This window comes from Stenella coeruleoalba, assembly GCF_951394435.1.
Source record: "Stenella coeruleoalba genome assembly, chromosome: 3".
Taxonomy (NCBI): Eukaryota; Metazoa; Chordata; class Mammalia; order Artiodactyla; family Delphinidae; genus Stenella; species Stenella coeruleoalba.
Genome location: NC_137148.1, coordinates 124,448,021 through 124,467,026, shown reverse-complemented (window position 1 = coordinate 124,467,026; position 19,006 = coordinate 124,448,021). Strand labels below are relative to the sequence as shown.

The 19,006-nt window shown below is 39.7% G+C and overlaps 1 protein-coding gene across 3 annotated transcripts in view; it reads left to right on the top strand.

The window, feature by feature from the left end:
- The window catches only part of HTR4 (5-hydroxytryptamine receptor 4), a 369,414-nt gene that overhangs the window by 195,543 nt on the left and 154,865 nt on the right, over positions 1 to 19,006 (top strand). For all 3 annotated transcript variants that reach the window (XM_079916532.1, XM_079916531.1, XM_079916530.1), the window contains exon 4: positions 16,404 to 16,476. In XM_079916532.1, the coding sequence (XP_079772658.1) occupies positions 16,451 to 16,476 (26 nt within the window). In that variant the 5' untranslated portion in view covers positions 16,404 to 16,450. The remainder of the gene's footprint in view (positions 1 to 16,403; positions 16,477 to 19,006) is intronic.

Sequence of the window (19,006 nt, the reverse complement as noted above, 5' to 3'; positions counted from 1 at the left end):
GCTACTTTACCAGATTCATTGATTAGCTCTAGTAGTTTTCTGGTAGCATCTTTAGGGTTCTCTGTGTATACTATCTTGTTATCTGCAAACAGTGACAGCTTTACTTCTTCTTTTCCAATTTGGATTCCTTTTATTTCCTTTTCTTCTCTGATTGCTGTGGTTAAAACTTCCAAAACTATGTTGAATAATAGTGGTGATAGTGGGCAACCTTGTCTTTTCCTGATCTTAGAGGAAAAGGTTTCAGTTTTTCAATATTGAGAACGATGTTGGCTGTGGGTTTGTTATATATGGCCTTTATTATGTTGAGGTAAGTTCCCTCTGTGCCTACTTTCTGGAGGGTTTTTATCATAAATGGTTGTTGAATTTTGTCGAAAGTTTTTCTGCATCTCTTGAGATGATCATATGGTTTTTCTCCTTCAATTTGTTAATATGTTTTATCACATTGATTTGCATATATTGAAGAAACCTTGCATTCCTGGGATAAATCCCACTTGATCATGGTGTATGATCTTTTTAGTGTGCTGTTGGATTCTGTTTGTATTTTGCTAGTATTCTGCTAATATTTTGTTGAGGATTTTTGCATCTGTGTTCATCAGTGATATTGGCCTGTAGTTTTCTTTCTTTGTGACATCTTTGTCTGGTTTTGGTATCAGGGTGATGGTAGCCTTGTAGAGTGAGTTTGGGAGTGTTCCTCCCTCTGCTATATTTTGGACGAGTTTGAGAAGGATATGTATCAGTTCTTCTCTAAATGTTGATAGATTTCACCTGTAAAGCCATCCAGTCCTGGGCTGTTGTTTGTTGGAATATGTTTAATCACAGTTTCAATTTCAGTGCTTGTGATTGGTCTGTTTTATTTCCTATTTCTTCCTGGTTCAGTCTCAGAGGGTTGTGCTTTTCTAAGAATTTGTCCATTTTTTCCAGGTTTGTTCGTTTTAATGGCATATGGTTGCTTGTAGTAATCTCTCATGATCCTTTGTACTTCTACAGTGTCAGTTGTTACTTCTCCTTTTTCATTTCTAATTCTATTTATTTGAGTCTTCTCCCTTTTTTCTTGATGAGTCTTGTTAATGGTTTAATAATTTTGTTTATCTTCTCAAAGAACCAGCTTTTAGTTTTATTGATCTCTGCTATTGTTTCCTTCATTTCTTTTTCATTTATTTCTGATCTGATCTTTATGATTTCTTTCCTTCTGCTAACTTTGTGGGGTTTTTTTTCTTCTTTCTCTGATTGCTTTAGGTGTAAGGTTAGGTTGTTTATTTGAGATTTTTCTTGCTTCTTGAGGTAAGATTTTATTGCTATAAACTTCTCTCTTACAACTGCTTTTGCTGCATCCATAGGTTTTGGGTCATTGTGTTTTCATTGTGATTTGTTTCTAGGTACTTTCTGATTTCCTCTTTGATTTCTTCAGTGATCTCTTTGTTATTTAGTAGTGTACTGTTTAGCCTCCATGTGTTTGTATTTTTTACAGATTATTTCCTGTAATTGATATCTAGTCTCATAGCGTTGTGGTCAGAAAAAAAAACTTGATATGATTTCAATTTAAGAAAATTTACCGTGGCTTGATTTGTGACCCAAGGTATGATCTATCCTGGAGAATGTTGCATGAGCACTTGAGAAGAAAGTGTATTCTAGGGCTTCCCTGGTGGTGCAGTGGTTGAGAGTCCACCTGCCAATGCAGGGGATGTGAGTTCGTGCCCTGGTCTGGGAAGATCCCACATGCCGCGGAGTGGCTACGCCCGTGAGCGATGGCCGCTGAGCCTGCGCGTCCGGAGCCTGTGCTTCACAACGGGAGAGGACACAACAGTGAGAGGCCCGTGTACCGCAAAAAAAAAAAAAGTGTATTCTGTTGATTTTGGATTGAATATCCTATAAATATCAATTAAATTCATCTTGTTTTATGTATCATTTAAAGCTTGTGTTTCCTTATTTATTTTTATTTTGGATCATCTATCAATTGGTGAAAGTGGGGTGTTAAAAGTCCCCTACGATTTTGTTACTGTCGATTTCCCCTTTTATAGCTGTTAGCATTTGCCTTATGAATTGAGGTGCTCCTATGTTGGCTGAATAAATGTTTACAGTTGTTGTATCTTCTTCTTGGATAGATCCCTTGATCATTATATAGTGTCCTTCTTTGTTTCTTGTAATAGTCTTTATTTTATTTTTTATTTATTTATTTTTTTTGTGGTATGCGGGCCTCTCACTGTTGTGGCCTCTCCCGTTGCAGAGCACAGGCTCCGGGCGCGCAGGCTCAGCAGCCATGGCTCGTGGGCCCAGCCACTCCGTGGCATGTGGGATCTTCCTGGACTGGGGCACGAACCCGTGTCCCCTGCATCGGCAGCCGGACTCTCAACCACTGTGCCACCCGGGAAGCCCTGTAATAGTCTTTATTTTAAAGTGTATTTTGTGTGATATGAGAATTGCTACTGCAGCTTTCTTTTGATTTCCATTTGCATGGAATATATTTTTCCATCCCCTCACTTTCAGTCTGTATGTGTCCTTAGGTCTGAAGTGGGTCTCTTGTAGACAGCATATATATGGGTCTTGTTTTTGTATCCATTCAGCCAGTATATATCATTTGGTTGGAGCATTTAATCCATTTACATTTAAGGTAATTATCAATATGTATGTTCCTATTACCATTTTCTTAATTGTTTTGGGTTTGTTATTGTAGGTCTTTTTCTTCTCCTGTGTTTCCTGCCTAGAGAAGTTCCTTTAGCATTTGTTGTAAAGCTAGTTTGGTGGTGCTGAATTCTCTTAGCTTTTGCTTGTCTGTAAAGGTTTTAATTTCTCCATCGAATCTGAAGGAGACCCTTGCTGGGTAGAGTAAACTTGATTGTAGATTTTTCCCTTTCATCACTTTAAATATGTCCTGCCACTCCCTTCTGGCTTGCAGAGTTTCTGCTGAAAGATCAGCTGTTAACCTTATGGGGATTCGCTTGTATGGTATTTGTTGCTTTTCCCTTGCTGCTTTTAATATTTTTTCTTTGTTTTTAATTTTTGATATTTTGATTAATATGTGTCTTGGCATGTTTTTCCTTGGATTTATCCTGTATGGGACTCTCTGCGCTTCCTGGACTTGATTGACTATTTCGTTTCCCATATTAGGGAAGTGTTCAACTATAATCTCTTCAAATAATTTCTCAGTCCCTTTCTTTTTCTCTTCCTCTGGGATGCCTATAATTTGAATGTTGGTGTTTTCAATGTTGTCCCAGAGATCTCTGAGTCTGTCCTCAATTCTTTTCATTCTTTTACTTTATTCTGCTCTGCAGTAGTTTTTTCCACTATTTTATCTTCCAGGTCACTTATCCGTTCTTCTGCCTCAGTTATTCCACTCTTGATTCCATCTAGGGAATTTTTAATTTCATTTATTGTGTTGTTCATCATTGTTTGCTCTTTAGTTCTTCTAGGTCCTTGTTAAATGTTTCTTGTATTTTCTCCATTCTATTTCTGAGATTTTGGATCATTTTTACTATCATTACTCTGAATTCTGTTTCAGGTGGACTGCCTATTTCCTCTTCATTTGTTTGGTTGGGTGGGTTTTTACCTTGCTCCTTCATCTGATGTGTGTTTCTCTTTTAATTTTGCTTAATTTATTGTGTCTGGGGTCTCCTTTTCAAAGGCTGCAGGTTCGTAGTTCCCGTTTTTTTGGTGTCTGCCCCCAGTGGCTAAGGTTGGTTCAGTGGGTTGTGTAGGCTTCCTGCTGTAGGGGACTGGTGCCTGTGTTCTGGTGGATGAGGCTGGATCTTGTCCTTCTGGTGGGCAGGACCATGTCCGGTAGTGTGTTTTGGGGTGTCTGTGACCTTATTATGATTTTAGGCAGCCTCTCTAATGGGTGGGGTTGTGTACCTGTCTTGCTAGTTGTTTGGCATAGGGTGTCCAGCACTGTAGTTTACTGGTTGTTGAGTGGAGCTTGGTCTTAGCTTTGAGATGGAGATCTCTGGGAGAGCTTTCGCTGTTTGATATTATGTGGGGCCAGGAGGTCTCTGGTGGACCAGTGTCTTGAACTCAGCTCTCCCACCTCAGAGACACAGGCCTGACACCCGGCCAGAGCACCAAGACCCTGTCAGCTACACGGCTCAGAAGAAAAGGAGAATAAAAGAAAGAAAGAATGCAGATAAATAAAATAAAATAATTAAAATGGAAAATTTAAATAAATTATTAGAAATAAAAAAATTAAAAAGTAATTAAAAAAAAAGGAAAGCAAAAAGCAACCAAACCAAAAAACAGATCCACCAATGATAACAAGTGCTAAAAACTATACTAAAAAAACAAAAAGCAAAAAACAAAAAAATGGATAGACAGAACCCTAGGGCAAATGGTAAAAGCAAAGCTATATAGAGAAAATCACACAAAGAAGCATACACAAGAACACTCACAAAAAGAGAAAAAGAAAAAAAAATATGTCTATATATGAAAAAAAGGAAGAGAGCAACCAAATCAATAAAGAAATCTACCAATGATAATAAGCTCTAAATACTAAACTAAGATAAACATAAAACCAGAAACCAGTCAGGCGCATACAGCAAACCCCAAGTCTACAGTTGCTCCCAAAGTCCACCACCTCAATTGTGGGATGTTTCGTTATCTATTCAGGTATTCCACAGATGCAGGGTACATCAAAGTTGATTGTGGAGATTTAATCCTCTGCTCCTGAGGCTGCTGGGGGAAATTTCCCTTTCTCTTCTTTGTTTGCACAGCTCCTGAGTTTCACCTTTGGATTTGCCCCTGCCTTTGCGTGTAGGTCGCCTGAGGGCATCTGTTACCTGCCCAGACAGGACGGGGTTAAAGTAGCAGCTGATTAGGGGGCTCTGGTTCACTCAGGCCAGGGGGAAGGAGGGGTACGGATGCTGGGTGAGCCTCCAGCTGCAGAGGCTGGCATGACATTGCATCAGCCTGAGGTGTGCCTTGTGTTCTCCCGGGGAAGTTGTCCCTGCATCACGGGACGCTGGCAGTGGTAAGCAGCACAGGCTCCCAGGAGGGGAGGTGTGGATAGTGACCTGTGCTCGCACACAGGGTTCTTGGTGGTTGCAGCAGCAGCCTTAGCGTCCCATGCCTGTCTCTGGTGTCTGCGCTGATAGACATGGCTCGCGCCCATCTCTGGAGCTCATTTAGGTGGTGCTCTGAATCCCGTCTCCTTGTGCACCCCGAAACAATGGTCTCTTGCCTGTTAGGCAGGTCCAGACTTTTTCCCGGACTACCTCCCGGCTAGCTGTGGCTCACTAGCCCCCTTCAGGCTGTGTTCGCGCAGCCAACCCCAGTCCTCTCCCTGGGATCTGACCTCCGAAGCCCGAGCCTCAGTTCCCAGCCCCCGCCCGCCCCGGCAGGTGAGCAGACAAGCCTCTCAGGCTGGTGAGGGCTGGTCGGCACCGATCCTCTGTGCAGGACTCTCTCCGCTTTGCGCTCTGCACCCCTGTTGCTGCGCTGTCCTCTGTGGCTCCAAAGCTTCCTCCTCCTCCCCCTCCCACCCCTGTCTCCACCAGTGAAGGGGCTTCCTAGTGTGTGGAAACCTTTCCTCCTTTACAGCTCCTTCTCTGAGGTTCAGGTCCCATCCCTATTCTTTTGTCTCTGTTTATTCTTTTTTGTTTTGCCCTACCCAGGCACGTGGGGAGTTTCTTGCCTTTTGGGAAGTCTGAGGTCTTCTGCCAGCGTTCAGTAGGTGTTCTGTAGGAGCTCTTCCTCATTTTTGATGTATTTGTGGGGAGGAAGGTGATCTCCATGTCTTACTCCTCTGCCATCTTGAAGGTCTCTCTTAAGCTGTTGTTTCTAATTCTCGTTTTTATCACTGGGAAACTGAGACCAAGACAGGTGACATGACTTGCCTAACGTCATTCCTGAGGAGGTAGTGGATTTAATGCTGTTGCTCTGACTCCCCCAAACCATTTTCTTAACCTCCAAGCAGCATTGTATCTCCTGGAAGGGGAGAAAGAAAGACTCACTCAGGGTCACTTAGTGGCAGGGCAATGACCAGCACCCAGGTCGTCTGATTCTCAAGCTCCTGAAATTTCCATTGCATTGAGCCGTGATAGTCTACTTTCCACGTAGAAGCAGTGTGTCTTCTGCTTCACAAATATAGGTACTTTACAACCTACCAAATCTCTGGAAAACCTGAGTTTTGACAGATGATTTTGCAAAACACTCTTCCTTCTCAACATTTTAAAATAATTTGTGGAAATGATAGGCTGGGAAATTATCATTCTAGATAACTTTTTACAGTGTTCAGAGAACTTTCACATGTGTTATCTTATTTGAACTTCATGAGTTATAGCAGATATGCAAGACAGGTGGGCTGGATATCTTAAACATGTTGAACAGCTGGAGACCTTGCGCTTATGGAAGCAAAATGAGGAACTCAGTGTCACATACTGCTATGAACAAAGTTGGGCTTTCGTAAAAAAAAATTATTCTCTTTCAGGTGGCGGTAGACATTCTGTAAGTTTTGATGAGCTACATAAATATCTAATTAATAAAACTGAACTGGAAAAGTTGATCTGCATCCTTTATGGTATAACTTAATGGTTGAAAGGTCTGGGCTCTGGTGTGGCCTTGGATAACATCTTCTTTCTATGCCTGAGTTTCCTTGTCTGTGAAATGGTATAATTGTAGTACTCCTTTGTAGCATGATGTGAAGATGAAATGAGGCAATGCCTGTGAAGAATTTGGTACTTAGTATGTGTTAAACAAATATCAGTTACAGAAACATGTCATTACTCCTCTCCTCCATCTTCCCCAGGAGCCTTCTCTTTTGTGTTAAGTGGGCCCCTTTAAAATCTATGGTTTGGTTTTATATTTTCCAAGAGGTTTTTTGGGGAACTATTGGTAGGAAACTGTGGGCAGCAGCCTTTTGGGAGGTAACATCTTATTAGTCCAGTAAAGATGCAGCTTCTGCCCAAGAATTTACATCTAAGCTCTAAATAGCACACGTCCTTTGAGATTGCACTGGCGTCCTTAATTGTATATGATAATCAGCACATGATATCTGAAGTAGAGAGTTCTGTATACACTGCTTTCTACTCCAGGAGGTTCAGGAGAAATGGAAAAGAGTGAGGACAGAAGAGGTATATATGCTGGCGGAGACTTTTCTTTTGGCATGCATAGCAAATATTGTAATCCTGGTCTCTCAGCTGATGAGGCATTTAAACAGATACAGGAAAACAATTAAAGAGGATTTCAGAAGGGTGTGCTCACCTGGTGGATTGCAATCCAACCTTGATGTGTTTTCCAAACTGCTGTCCATGAATCATCTGCACCAGAATCACTGAGACATTTGTTAAAATGCAGATTCCTAGACCTGGTGATTCAGATGTTCTTTGAGTGAGGCACCTGAATCTGCAGTTTTGCAAGTGATTTTTAGGTATTCGAATGTTTGAGAACAACTACTGTCAGCAGCATAATTCTGCGAGATACAAAACAACTAATTTGGAAGCTTAATTTAGATGGAATGCAGATTTTGGCTTGACCTGCTCCCAGTTCCAGGCCTCTGAAATCGGTGGTGACAAAACCCTTAGGGTATTTTCAGGTTCAGCTTTCAGGGACCTATTCTGTAGAGAAGAAGAATAATTTCTGTAACCACATCCCAAAGTAGGGGAGATCAGCCCCCAGGTGCCTAGCTGCCTTTGTGGAGAAGTAGAGTATGAAACATATAGACTCCAATGACTGAGGCACTGCCAAACTGGAGACCACCTTGATGCAATAGCTGGCTAACATTATATTGTGAACTTTCTGGGCACCTGCTTTGTAAGTATTCATTTTCATTTATTTTTTGCAGTAACCTTGTAATATTGGTATTATGCTTACCCCTGTTATACAGATGAGGCCACTGAGGCTAAGAAAAGTAAGTAATTTGTCCAAGGGCATACTGGTAATTGATGCCTTGAATCAGGGGCTGGCAAACTATCTGATTGGCTGCCTGTTTTTGACTGGCCTGCAAGCTCAGAATGGTTTTTACATTTTGTAATTGTTGAAAAAAATCTAAAGAAGTATACTATTTTGTGACAAGTGAAAATTATATGAGATTCAAATTCAGTGTCCACAAATAAATTTTATTGGAAAACAGTCATGCTCATTCATTTATGTATTGTCTATGGCTGTTTTCATACTATAACACCAGTTGAGTAGCTGTGATAATGATCTGATGCTTGAAAAAGCCTAAAACATTTGCTAAATGGCCCTTTACAGAAAACAAAAAACAAAAAAACAACTGCCAATCTCTGCTTTAAACCACTATGCTAGCATTTCCCAAACTTCAGTCATTTGAGTACTACCCTTGTGATTCTTGCCACCTTCTCATGCAAGCATCTGGAGCATTATCTACATAGCACTTTTCTTTAGAACAATTAGTTTTCCTTAAATAAATTTATTTTACAGAGAAAGAAAATTATAAGTGGAAACCAGTACCAATTGCAAGAGATGGAAGGTAACTGTAAAAAACAAATGCAAAAAACACAATGTATCAGATTTCAGCTAAATAGTTGGAGCAGATACTATCAACTGTTCCTCCCATTTTCCCACAGATCCCCTTACCATTTCTTTGTATACCATCCTGACTTCCAATGATGAACCAACATAATTTTTGGAGGGCTGTCCTCAGTCTGCTGAAATCAACCTTTCCCACAAGCAGAATGGACTGGAGATGCCTGGGAATCCATGTCCCCCTGTGGACAGCTCTTAAGCAATACAAAATGGCTGTGGGAGTATCAGTACCCCAGTTCCCTCCCCATTTGTCCAGGATAATTCTGAGGCATACGTTTTACACTGTTTCCCAGAAGTTCCCTGTGGGATTAAGCTTCAGTGTCTTATAAGCTGCCTTTCATCCTCTTTCCTGTATCATTACTTCCCTGCCAGTGTACCTGCACCTGCCAAATCAACTATGTGCATCTATTTAATCCTCACCTCAAGATCTGCTTCTTAGGGGGACCCCAGTAAGACAGTAGTGTTTCTAACAAAAGACTGTGAACCTTCAACCTGTTTTTTATTATAAAAGAGAGATTACCAAATATCAGGAAGGACTCGAAGATAAGCTAACACGTATATGAATCCTTTTCTTCAGTGTAAACAACAGTGATTAAAAAAGAAAATGAATAAACACATTTTTTTACCATATGATCCAATGGTACTTCTATCCACCTATTGCCTAATATCATGTGCTTTCTCCAGGAGACATGAGAAAACTTTGGGAGATCTATGTTTTACCTTAAGGAGTCATCCCAAGAACAGCAGCATCAGCAATACCTGGGCATTTGTTAGAAATGCAAATTATTCATTCTAAACTTACTGGATCAGAAACTTGGGGGTAGGACTCAGCCATTGTGTTTTAACAAGCCTCCAGGTGATTCTCATGCATGCTTAAACTTGAGAACCACTGCTCTACAGTAAACAGTCTCTTATTTAGTTCTGCTCTTGCTGCATTCCTGGATTTCATCAGAATTCAGAATCATCCAAGACTTGCTTCGTCCCCTCAAACGTGACTGACGGATGGTTTTCTGGATTCTGTTTGAGCCTCCCACTGAGGTGGACCTTGTTACTTGCCAAGGCACACAGGTCAACAATTGGACAGCTCTGATGTCAGATGATTTACCTCATAATGCGGTTCAAACTTCTCTTGAGACTCCCACTATCTCCCCTTTGGCAACACAAAGACAAGGCTACTTGCTTCTCTAATTATGAAGTTGAACTTTCATATCATGTCATGCCATTCATTCAAAAATACTGGTCACGTACTGTGTCTGTTTCCATGTAGAACCTGTGACCATATTGGGAGTGGGACATTAATCAAGTGATCAGAAAAATAAATATATAAATAAATGACTTGAATCTTCTTTTTTTCTTCAGGAAATATCCAGATCCACATTTAATTGGATCTGATTTCTTGTAACCTCACAGTCCTCATCACGTTATTTGGGGGTGGTGGGGGATCTATACCTTAAAAAAATATGATTTCTAGAAATGCTGTAGATATACTCCATTCAGTTCTACATGAAATGGAAGTTCATATTCCTCCTTTACATTTCCTGTAATCCATTTTTTCCCCAGAGGTAGAATGGGTATGCCTCTTAAATATTCTTTCATTGGTTAAGGGCTGTTTTCAATATCAGTTTTTTAATAAAGGGACTATAGCTGAGAAATGTTTTCTTACCTAGAAAGAATATTCTTAATTATTTTGAAAAAAATTAAAAGCCATTTTGCATGCTCATTGTATATGTTAGCGTGGTGGTCCCTTAAGTGTAACTGAGTTGGCATCTGTTTGGATTTTCAGTTATGGAAATGAAACAGCTAGAAGGTTTTTATTTAGACTAAATCTTTCTAGATGACTTAGCACAAGTGGCATTTTGACTACCAGCCCTAGAAAGAGACACTTGCAATGAAGATCCAGCTCCTGGAATACAGACTCTTTTTTTTCATGGTTTATATGCATTTGCACTTGTGAACTACCATCACTTAGTGTCTAGATAAACAAATAATGTAAATGTTTTCAGGACTAATTTACAGAGAGAAATTCTTTTAGAGGGTATGATCAGCTGATTGAAGTAAAAAAAAAATGGTGAAATAACATCCTATAAATTCCAAATATTTCCCAGAAAACAAAGTCATAGTAAATAGCTAAGAAGAGGGCTCTTTTTCTTCCATTTAGTGAGAATTTGCACGGTTGCAATTTTTCAGATGATCCAAGAGTTTTTATCACAGTGAAGGTTACTAGGAAATCATGATCACCATGGGATGCAGAAGACTATTTGGGAGAATGCTTGTGTGTTTGATCCTGGTGAGATTGGCTGTTTTGGTACATATGGCTGGTAGTGAGTTAGGGTAATGAGGTGATGAGGCCAACAACAAGCATTTGACAGCTAACTCTTAGCGAATATCTGGCTTTAGTTAATTGCACATTACATTGCTCTTCTTTTAGTCCCACCTGTTCCGAAATGTCTGTGATCATGCTCAGGAGATGGAGCCTGTTTGGGACAGTATATGTGAATTGATCATACATTTTTTTAATTTGGAAAATCATTCAAAACACTTGGTCTTTTGCTGGGGATTTGAGCAGAACTAACACAGACTATCACGGTCCTACAGTTTTAGCATTGGAAGAAACCTTATCAGTCACCAGAATCACATTTCTTGTTTAGACATCCTTAAATAATTACCCACAAGCTGCCTAAATGCCTCTAATGACAAGCAACTCACCTTTTCAAAATTTCCTTTAACTTCCGAGAAGTTCTAATTCCTTGAAATTTCTCCCTTTGTTCACCCTGTCCAGTACTCTCTGGCCTAGTTGATTCTACAGTTGGGACAGTTGAGACCTAGACTGATGAACAGACTTGCTTAAGAATAGGAACAGTGAGTTAGTAGCAGGTCAAGCTAAGTGACTCCTGGTCCAGTGTTCCTTCCATTGTGCCAAGCTCCCACCCTCAATTTGGCAATTAAGATAAATAATGTTTTACTTATTCCTGACACTTGTCCAAAACAAAGGTATTGGAATATGCCCTTTGATGTAGAAATTTAACCCATGTAGGCATACTCTATAAAGAAACGTGGTCAATCCATGCACAGTTATGCATGAATATCCGCCCATGCGGCCAAAACCAAAGGAAAAAAACCGAAGTGCAGCAAAGCAAACTGAGGTTATGACATAGCTCCAAGTTGGCAGGTGTTGGCACTGTACCAAACTACATCAATATTTCACTCCAATAGGTGGGGACTATTTACAGGTGAGCCCTGTGCTCACACTTCTCATAATAGAGATGCAACTACACACCTTCTGTTAACCATTAACAGCTGTTCCACAGCAATCTTTCAGAGTATTCTGAGTAAAAGAACAAGGGTAAAGATGGGGTGTGCTTACCTTCGGGGTTTGCCCTTTAGTTTTTTAAAATTTGTAAGCCAGAAAACTAAGGGTTGGAATCAGCATTTGGTGGCATAAAGAATTTCACCTCTTCCTCCTCCTTCTCCTCCCATTTTGAGGAAAGATCAGTCTCAATGTATCCAACAAGGAAAAGAAGCTCCAAGGAATCTGATGGAGTTGTATGTTGCTTTACTTTTGTGACAGATAAAGTGTTTTGAGTAATTAGTGACCTGATGTCCTATTGCTGAGATAATACTGAGACCTTCATTTGTACCTCACATGGTAGAAGGGTTTATTTGGCTCCCTCTTCCACCCCTTTCCCAGGACTTGCTGTGCTTTTTTTCTGATTATGAAGATCTAGGAGTGTTTCTCTGAAGGAGCTAAGGATACAGCATGACTATCATTAAAACACACACATACACACACATGCACGTGTACCATATGCACACGAGGTCTAATTGAATTTCAAATTAGAACTTTTAAAAGGGATATTATATAGCTTATATCTGAGCATGGGAGATGCTCTCAGTTGATTGTACTTTTAATTAACTGGGTAGTATTTTGTTAAGGAGTCAGAAATATAAGTATGCAACATAAAAGCATGGTTCCTTGCACATACCTGTCACTCTGAGCAGTCTTCCCAGCAAGTGGTGTCCCTATAATCACAGCTCAGATTAGATATCCCTGGTGAGCACGGCAGAAAATAGCAGACTATAATCGATGAATCAATTCAGGATAAGTACTAATCACCAGCTTCTCTTTTGTTACTGTTCCTTTATCTCTAACAAAATGCATGTTCTCACTGGCTTGTTAAATGGCAGTCATTTTAAATTTGCTCATTGAGTTTCCATGATCAAAATATAACAATGTACATTGCTATGAATATATGATTTTCCCCATGTTGTAACATTTTCAAATGCAGTTTCAATGAATGAACTTTAGCTAGCTTTTAACTGTTTTCCTTACTTCCAGCTTTTCTTCCTTCTCATCTGTATACAAATACAATGTGGATTTTCTTGTATATAACTAAGGATGTTTTTGTTTGTTTCAAATAATGGTTGGAACCCAACTCAGATTGGCTTACAGAGGAAAAAAGAGAATTTTTTGGCTCAATATAATTGGGAAGTTTAAGTATAAAACTGTCTTAAGACACTGCTAGACCTTAAGCCTCAAATTATCTCATCAGGACTCGGCATTCTCAGTGTTGCAACTCTGTTTTCCTTTGGATGTTAGCTTCGTTTTCAGAAAAGCTCTCCCCACAAAGTGGCACTGATGGCCACCAGCAGCTTTAAATTGAAAGTCTATCAGTTTAGCTACAGCAGGGGAAAGACAGGCTCTTTCTAGCAAAAATCCCAGGGCTGGCTTTACAGTCTAGCTGGTGAGTTAATGAATCCTTGTGGCTAGAGAATGGACTATTCTGATTGGCCAGTCCTGGTCATGTGCTCATCAGTGGGATTGAGGCAGGGGAGGCATTCCACAAAGGAAAATCAAGGCACTGTTCTCAGAGAAAGAGGAAATAAATGGTCAGCAGAAAATTAAAGCAAATATTCAGTTTCATGAGGAGTTTCCCTTGTTAACAGTGGGAGGAAGTGTGATAGGATGACAAAAGCTATGCAAGATAAAGCTTGAGTTTCAGAATTCACAACCCTGGATTGAATTCTCAGTTTGGTTAAGTGCTAGCTGTGTGACTTTGGCAAGTCAGTTAACCTCTTTGACCCTTAGTCTCTTCATCTAACAATAGACATAAAGTCTCAGAGGTTGGAGGAGAACGAAAAGGACAGGATTTGGCACCTGTTAATATTTAGTAAAGAGTAAATAAATAAGAAGAACTGGTTTTTGATACTTTTAAAAATTACAGTATTTATTCTGGAGTGGTTCATATACTACCTCCCAGAGGGAAAGTCACAAGCTCTCAAACCTCAGTTTCCTCATTTGCACAATGAATTAACTACTTAGTTGACTCAAGAAATATCTATGAAGAGAATACTTTAGGCATTTTTCTAGGCACTGAGGTTATAATAGTGATCAAGATATAACTATGCCCTCTTGAAACTTATATTTTAGTAAGAGAGATAGATCACTACTAAAGAAGCAATGGCGTATATATAAGGTGTGTACGAAGAAGAAAAAAATAGAGTGGATACAGAGGATGGAAACTTTCAGAAAATGAGGTCTGAAATTTTATTTAGATGGTCAGGGAAGTGACAGCCTTATTTCCTGTGTCCCTAAGGAAGTAAGGGAGTGATCTACATGGTAGCATTCCAGGGAGAGGAAACAAGTGAAAAGGCTTTGAGGTGAGAGCCTACTGTGATGGTCAAGGAAAGACACAAAACCAAAGAGTTCAAAGGTGGTGAGGGGGTGGGGCATGGCTAACGTTGAGTTGGAGAGGAGCTGGGACCAGATCATGATAAGGAGTTTGGATTTTATTTTAAGCATGACAGAAAGCCACTAGAATTTTATATAGGCAAGAAATGATCTGACTTCCATTTAAAAAATATTCTGGCTACCATGGGGAGAAGAGATGATAGTGGAGCTAGCAGGAGACCAGTTAGGAAAGTTAGGAGAGTAGTTAGGACACCAGTTGGGAAAGGAGATGGTGGCTTGGACCAGTGCTGGTTTTGGAGGTAATGAAAATAAGTCAGATTGAGGAATCATTTTCAAAGCAGAGGGAGTGAGTTTGCTGATAGTTTGATTGTAGGATGTTAAAAAATGTGTTTTATCTGTGCGACTGGATAAATAGTGGAGCCATTTACTGAGATGGAGAATACTAGGGGAGGAGTAGGTTTTTGTGCTGGAGTGGGAAATGAAGGGTTTAGTTTGAAATGCTTTTTAATCATACAAGTTGAGATGTCAGGTAGGTGATATGAGTGTGGGAAAGGCCTAGACTTTATAACTTTGGAAATCTCTAGTGAACAGACTGTCTTTTAAGCAGTGGGAATGGATGTTAATCTGTTATTTTTTGCTCCTTCCAGAAACATAGGTTATTTATACAATCTGCATTAGGACACTAGCTAGTGAAAATAGGTAACTGTATTGTTATGATTAAAATAGTATGAGTATTTTCAGTTTTTTTAAACCGTTTTTGAGGGTGGGTAATCGTATCCCTTTGAGAATCTAGTAAACTCTTGATCATCATCTGCCTAGAAAAAAAATAGATGTGCACACGCATCATCTCACTTCAGGAATGATTTTAGATAGAGGGGTACAAAGGATGGAACCCTGCCGCTTCAGTAGTTAGGGCTTTGTACTTATGTACTTCAAATAAAAGATTATTCCAGATTCAAAATGTAAAAGAGATAGAAGTAGACAGAAGTGCTTTGCTTGAGATCAGAGTAGGGGATTGAGTCCTGTAGGCTGAGCCTTCCTCATACCTGTCACAAACCCAGAAATGCCCTTGGGAGCCCTTGTTAATCTTAGAGGCTTTAAAGAATAAACTTTGAAAAACACAGAGAAATCCATGTCCTTTCCAGCTCTGGTGGCCTGCCATTCTTTTCCTGGCTGCCAGGCATATATGTTTGGTTCACCCTGACCAAGGAATCCAAGGGCCCAGGCTGAGTTTCATGGTTTTATGTAGATAAACAGATTTACAGTTTCTTCCCTGTAAAATTTTATTGGAAAACCAGCAGATGGAATTATAGAATGTCAGAGCTAGAAGTAAACCCAGGGATCATCTCTTCCAATCCCTTCTGTTTATTGAGAAGTAGAGGATGAAGTTAGAAGGAGAAAGGGTTTTGCTTAGGGTAACCCCAAAAGAAACAGACTGAGATCCACCCCTACATTCTCTGGTTCACCATGTTTTAGAACAAATGTGGTGAAAAATATAGAAATTCTTCTGAAAACTGAAACTACACAGCCAGTTCAGAGAGCTGACTTGGTGGAGATCAGTGAGTGTCCATCCATTAAAGGGTATAAGGTCTTCTGAGGGTCTATGCTAGAGGAACTTACAGTAGTTTGAAAGTTGATTCCTCTTCAATTGTGAGTTCTTAGCCTGGGGTTCATGGAGGGGCCTCAAGGAATTACGGGCTCCCCAGAAAGTGTGTATGTATGTACATGCACATCTATTTTTTTTTTCTAGGAAGAGGATTCTCAGGAGTTTACTAGATTCTCAGAGATTTATCCATCCTCAAAAAGGGTTTTTTAAAAAAACAATCTGAAAAATCCTCATAGGAAACAAGATGGCTGACCATTTTAGGCAGTGTACTATTTTAATCATAACAATGCAGTTACCTGTTTTCACCAACTAGTGTCCTAATGCAGATCATATAAACAAGCTATGTATCTGGGAAGAGCAAAAAATAAAGATTAAACATGGAGTAAAAAGAAATACTTCTACGTTTTAATCTCTAAGAGATTAGTCAAATGTAAAGAAACTTTTTGCAGTAGTCAGCTGTGCCATACCTCAGTATGCCAATAGCTTTTTGCTGTAGTGTTATTTATTAAATACTTTTCTGACATGCTACAAAAGTCCTAATAATTAGGAAGCAATGATTATTGGCATTTGTTCCCTTCACGACTTTTATTTTCCTACATTACATTTTTGTCTAATCTCTTTTTTATTTCCCCATTATAGTACCCTGTGCACACTGAAATCCAACTCACCCATGCCTATTTCCTGTAATGGACGAACTTGATGCTAATGTGAGGTATGTTACATTTCTGTATATATTGTGCTGTAAATTGTGGTCATTTGAACTCTAAGGTCTCTGAAAAGTCTGTTGTAGTAGAGTTACAAAGCTAATAGATGTGGATTTTCTTCAATATTTCTTATATAATTGTGAGTGTGGTACTGTTTGATTATTAATGTTTTTTCATTTCTGCTTAAATGATAAATATAATATGGCTATAAATGATTCCAGATGCCTATACTAAAAGTCTGCATTACGGGAGATGCTCCTCCATGAAAATAGATATTCATCTCTGTAATAGGAAGAAAGAAGATGTATTTACATGGGGGTAAAAATAGCTTAAGAATATTTATCTGTACATCTAAACTTTAGATATATGTTTAAATAGCTTTTTGTGACAAGTGCTAGTTTGCCACTTCTTTTATCAACCAGGTCATTAGATTATGTGACATGATGGTTGCATGGTATAGTTACATAAAGCTAAATGATTTTTGTTTTGTTTTTCTGTAATTTCCTGCAACCCTTGGAGATCAAATAATAGGATGGCTTCTAGGGATTTTTTTTTTTTTCTTTAAAGGCTTGCTGCATTTTATTCGGTACAACCAAATATTGTGGAGAAAATTGTATTCAATAAGGCTTAAATATTATGAATTGGCATTTGAGGCTGAAGATATCATCGATAGCAGTAGCTGGAAGACATGCTCAGAAAATACATTCTTGGTGCAATCACAGGAGCAGTTTTTCTTTCATTTGAGATCTGTAGGAAAGCACATTTCAGGTATAGGTCAGGGGCACTATGCCTCTGTGTTTGACGTAGGAGAACGCTGTGACAAAATGGAGCTGTCAAATATCTTGACAGAAACTCACACAGAAACTCGAGTGTAATGTGACTGGAGCTGCAAAGATGTACTATCACCCCAATGCAGGGGTTCCTTAAAGATAGAATATGTCTCATGAATAATCCCTGGCACATGGTGGGTATTTAATAAAGAGTTATTGATCAGCCAGTAATTGTACATATATTTCAAATAGGGTGATGTTCTAGTACACTTAGGTATGCACAGAGACTCTATATTCAGCAGTAAAACATTTTACACTCCCAATGGAAGCATCGTGGACTTTGATATTTACCAAACACACTGACTTGGTGCAGTCTTAGGACTTTAACAGAGATTTTTAGGCTAGTACCACATACTTAATTTTCCTCTGAAAATTTGTGGCATTATTTGCACAGAGAAAGCAAAGTGGAATCTAGAGAGTCTCCATTTTATTTTTATTAATTAAAAGGCCAAAGTGAGCAGTGTCAATGGTGATAAGTTTATCAAATTATTTTAAGTTTCAGACACTGTATTAAGCTGGATCAGTTGGTTAAAATCAGTACTTCTTTCTGGATGATTCAGATAGTATGATCCCTAACATTTCCAGCTTTTCAACGTTTATTTATAGCAGCATTGGATTCTAATAGCAGAATACAATTCAATTAAATGAACATTAGCCATTCTCCTGGGTGCTGTAGATCTGCAATGCAGGCTACAAGATGATATCACCCCTCCGAATCTTGTCTCTGGACTATCCTCTCTGTTTGATTTCTAACCTGATCCCGTCAACGTATGCTCATCCTCACCTACTCCCCATCTCTACCCACAATATTAGTAACATGCAAGTGCCACAGACTTTCCAGCCATTTCCTTCTCAGCCCACCCTCTGGGTGTCCATAGTAAAGGACCTTTATTTACCAAATCGTGATGCATGGATCAGTAGTAATGCATGATGATTTTAGGTGGTACATGAATATATGTTTTATTTTTAAAAAAATATTTATTTTAAGGTAACCTTATGGTGGTAATACTATTTTGCCACTGATAGTAGTGAAATAGAGCTTTCTTTTAAAATACATTTACTTAAAATTTGAAAGTAAGTTTTACTTAAAGAAAAAAATTATTAGCAGTGTTTTATCATTATTATTATTGGCCATTTTGGGTTTTTGTTGCTGCACGTGGGCTTTCTCTAGTTGTGACGAGCAGGGGCTACTCTTTTTTTTTTTTTTTTTTTTTTTTTGCGGTACACGTGCCTCTCACTGTTGCGGCCTCTCCCGTTGCGGGGCACAGACTCCGGACATGCAGGCTCAGCAGCCATGGCTCACGGGCCCAGCCGCTCCGTGGCATGTGGGATCTTCCCGGACCGGGGCATGAACCTGTGTCCCCTGCATCGGCAGGCGGACTCTCAACCACTGTGCCACCAGGGAAGCCCGGGGGCTACTCTTTGTTGCAGTGCGTGCGCTTCTCATTGTGGTGGCTTCTCTTGTTGTGGAGCACGGGCTCTAGGTACGCGGGCTTCAGTAGTTGCAGCACGTAGGCTCAGTAGTTGCAGCACGTGGGTCCTAGAGTGCAGGCTCAGCAGTTGTGGTGCACAGGCTTAGTCGCTCTGTGGCATGTGGGATCTTCCCAGACCAGGGCTCGAACCCATGTCCCCTGCATTGGCAGGCGGATTCTTAACCACTGTGCCACCAGGGAAGTCCCTATACAGCAGTGTTAATTATATTTATCAC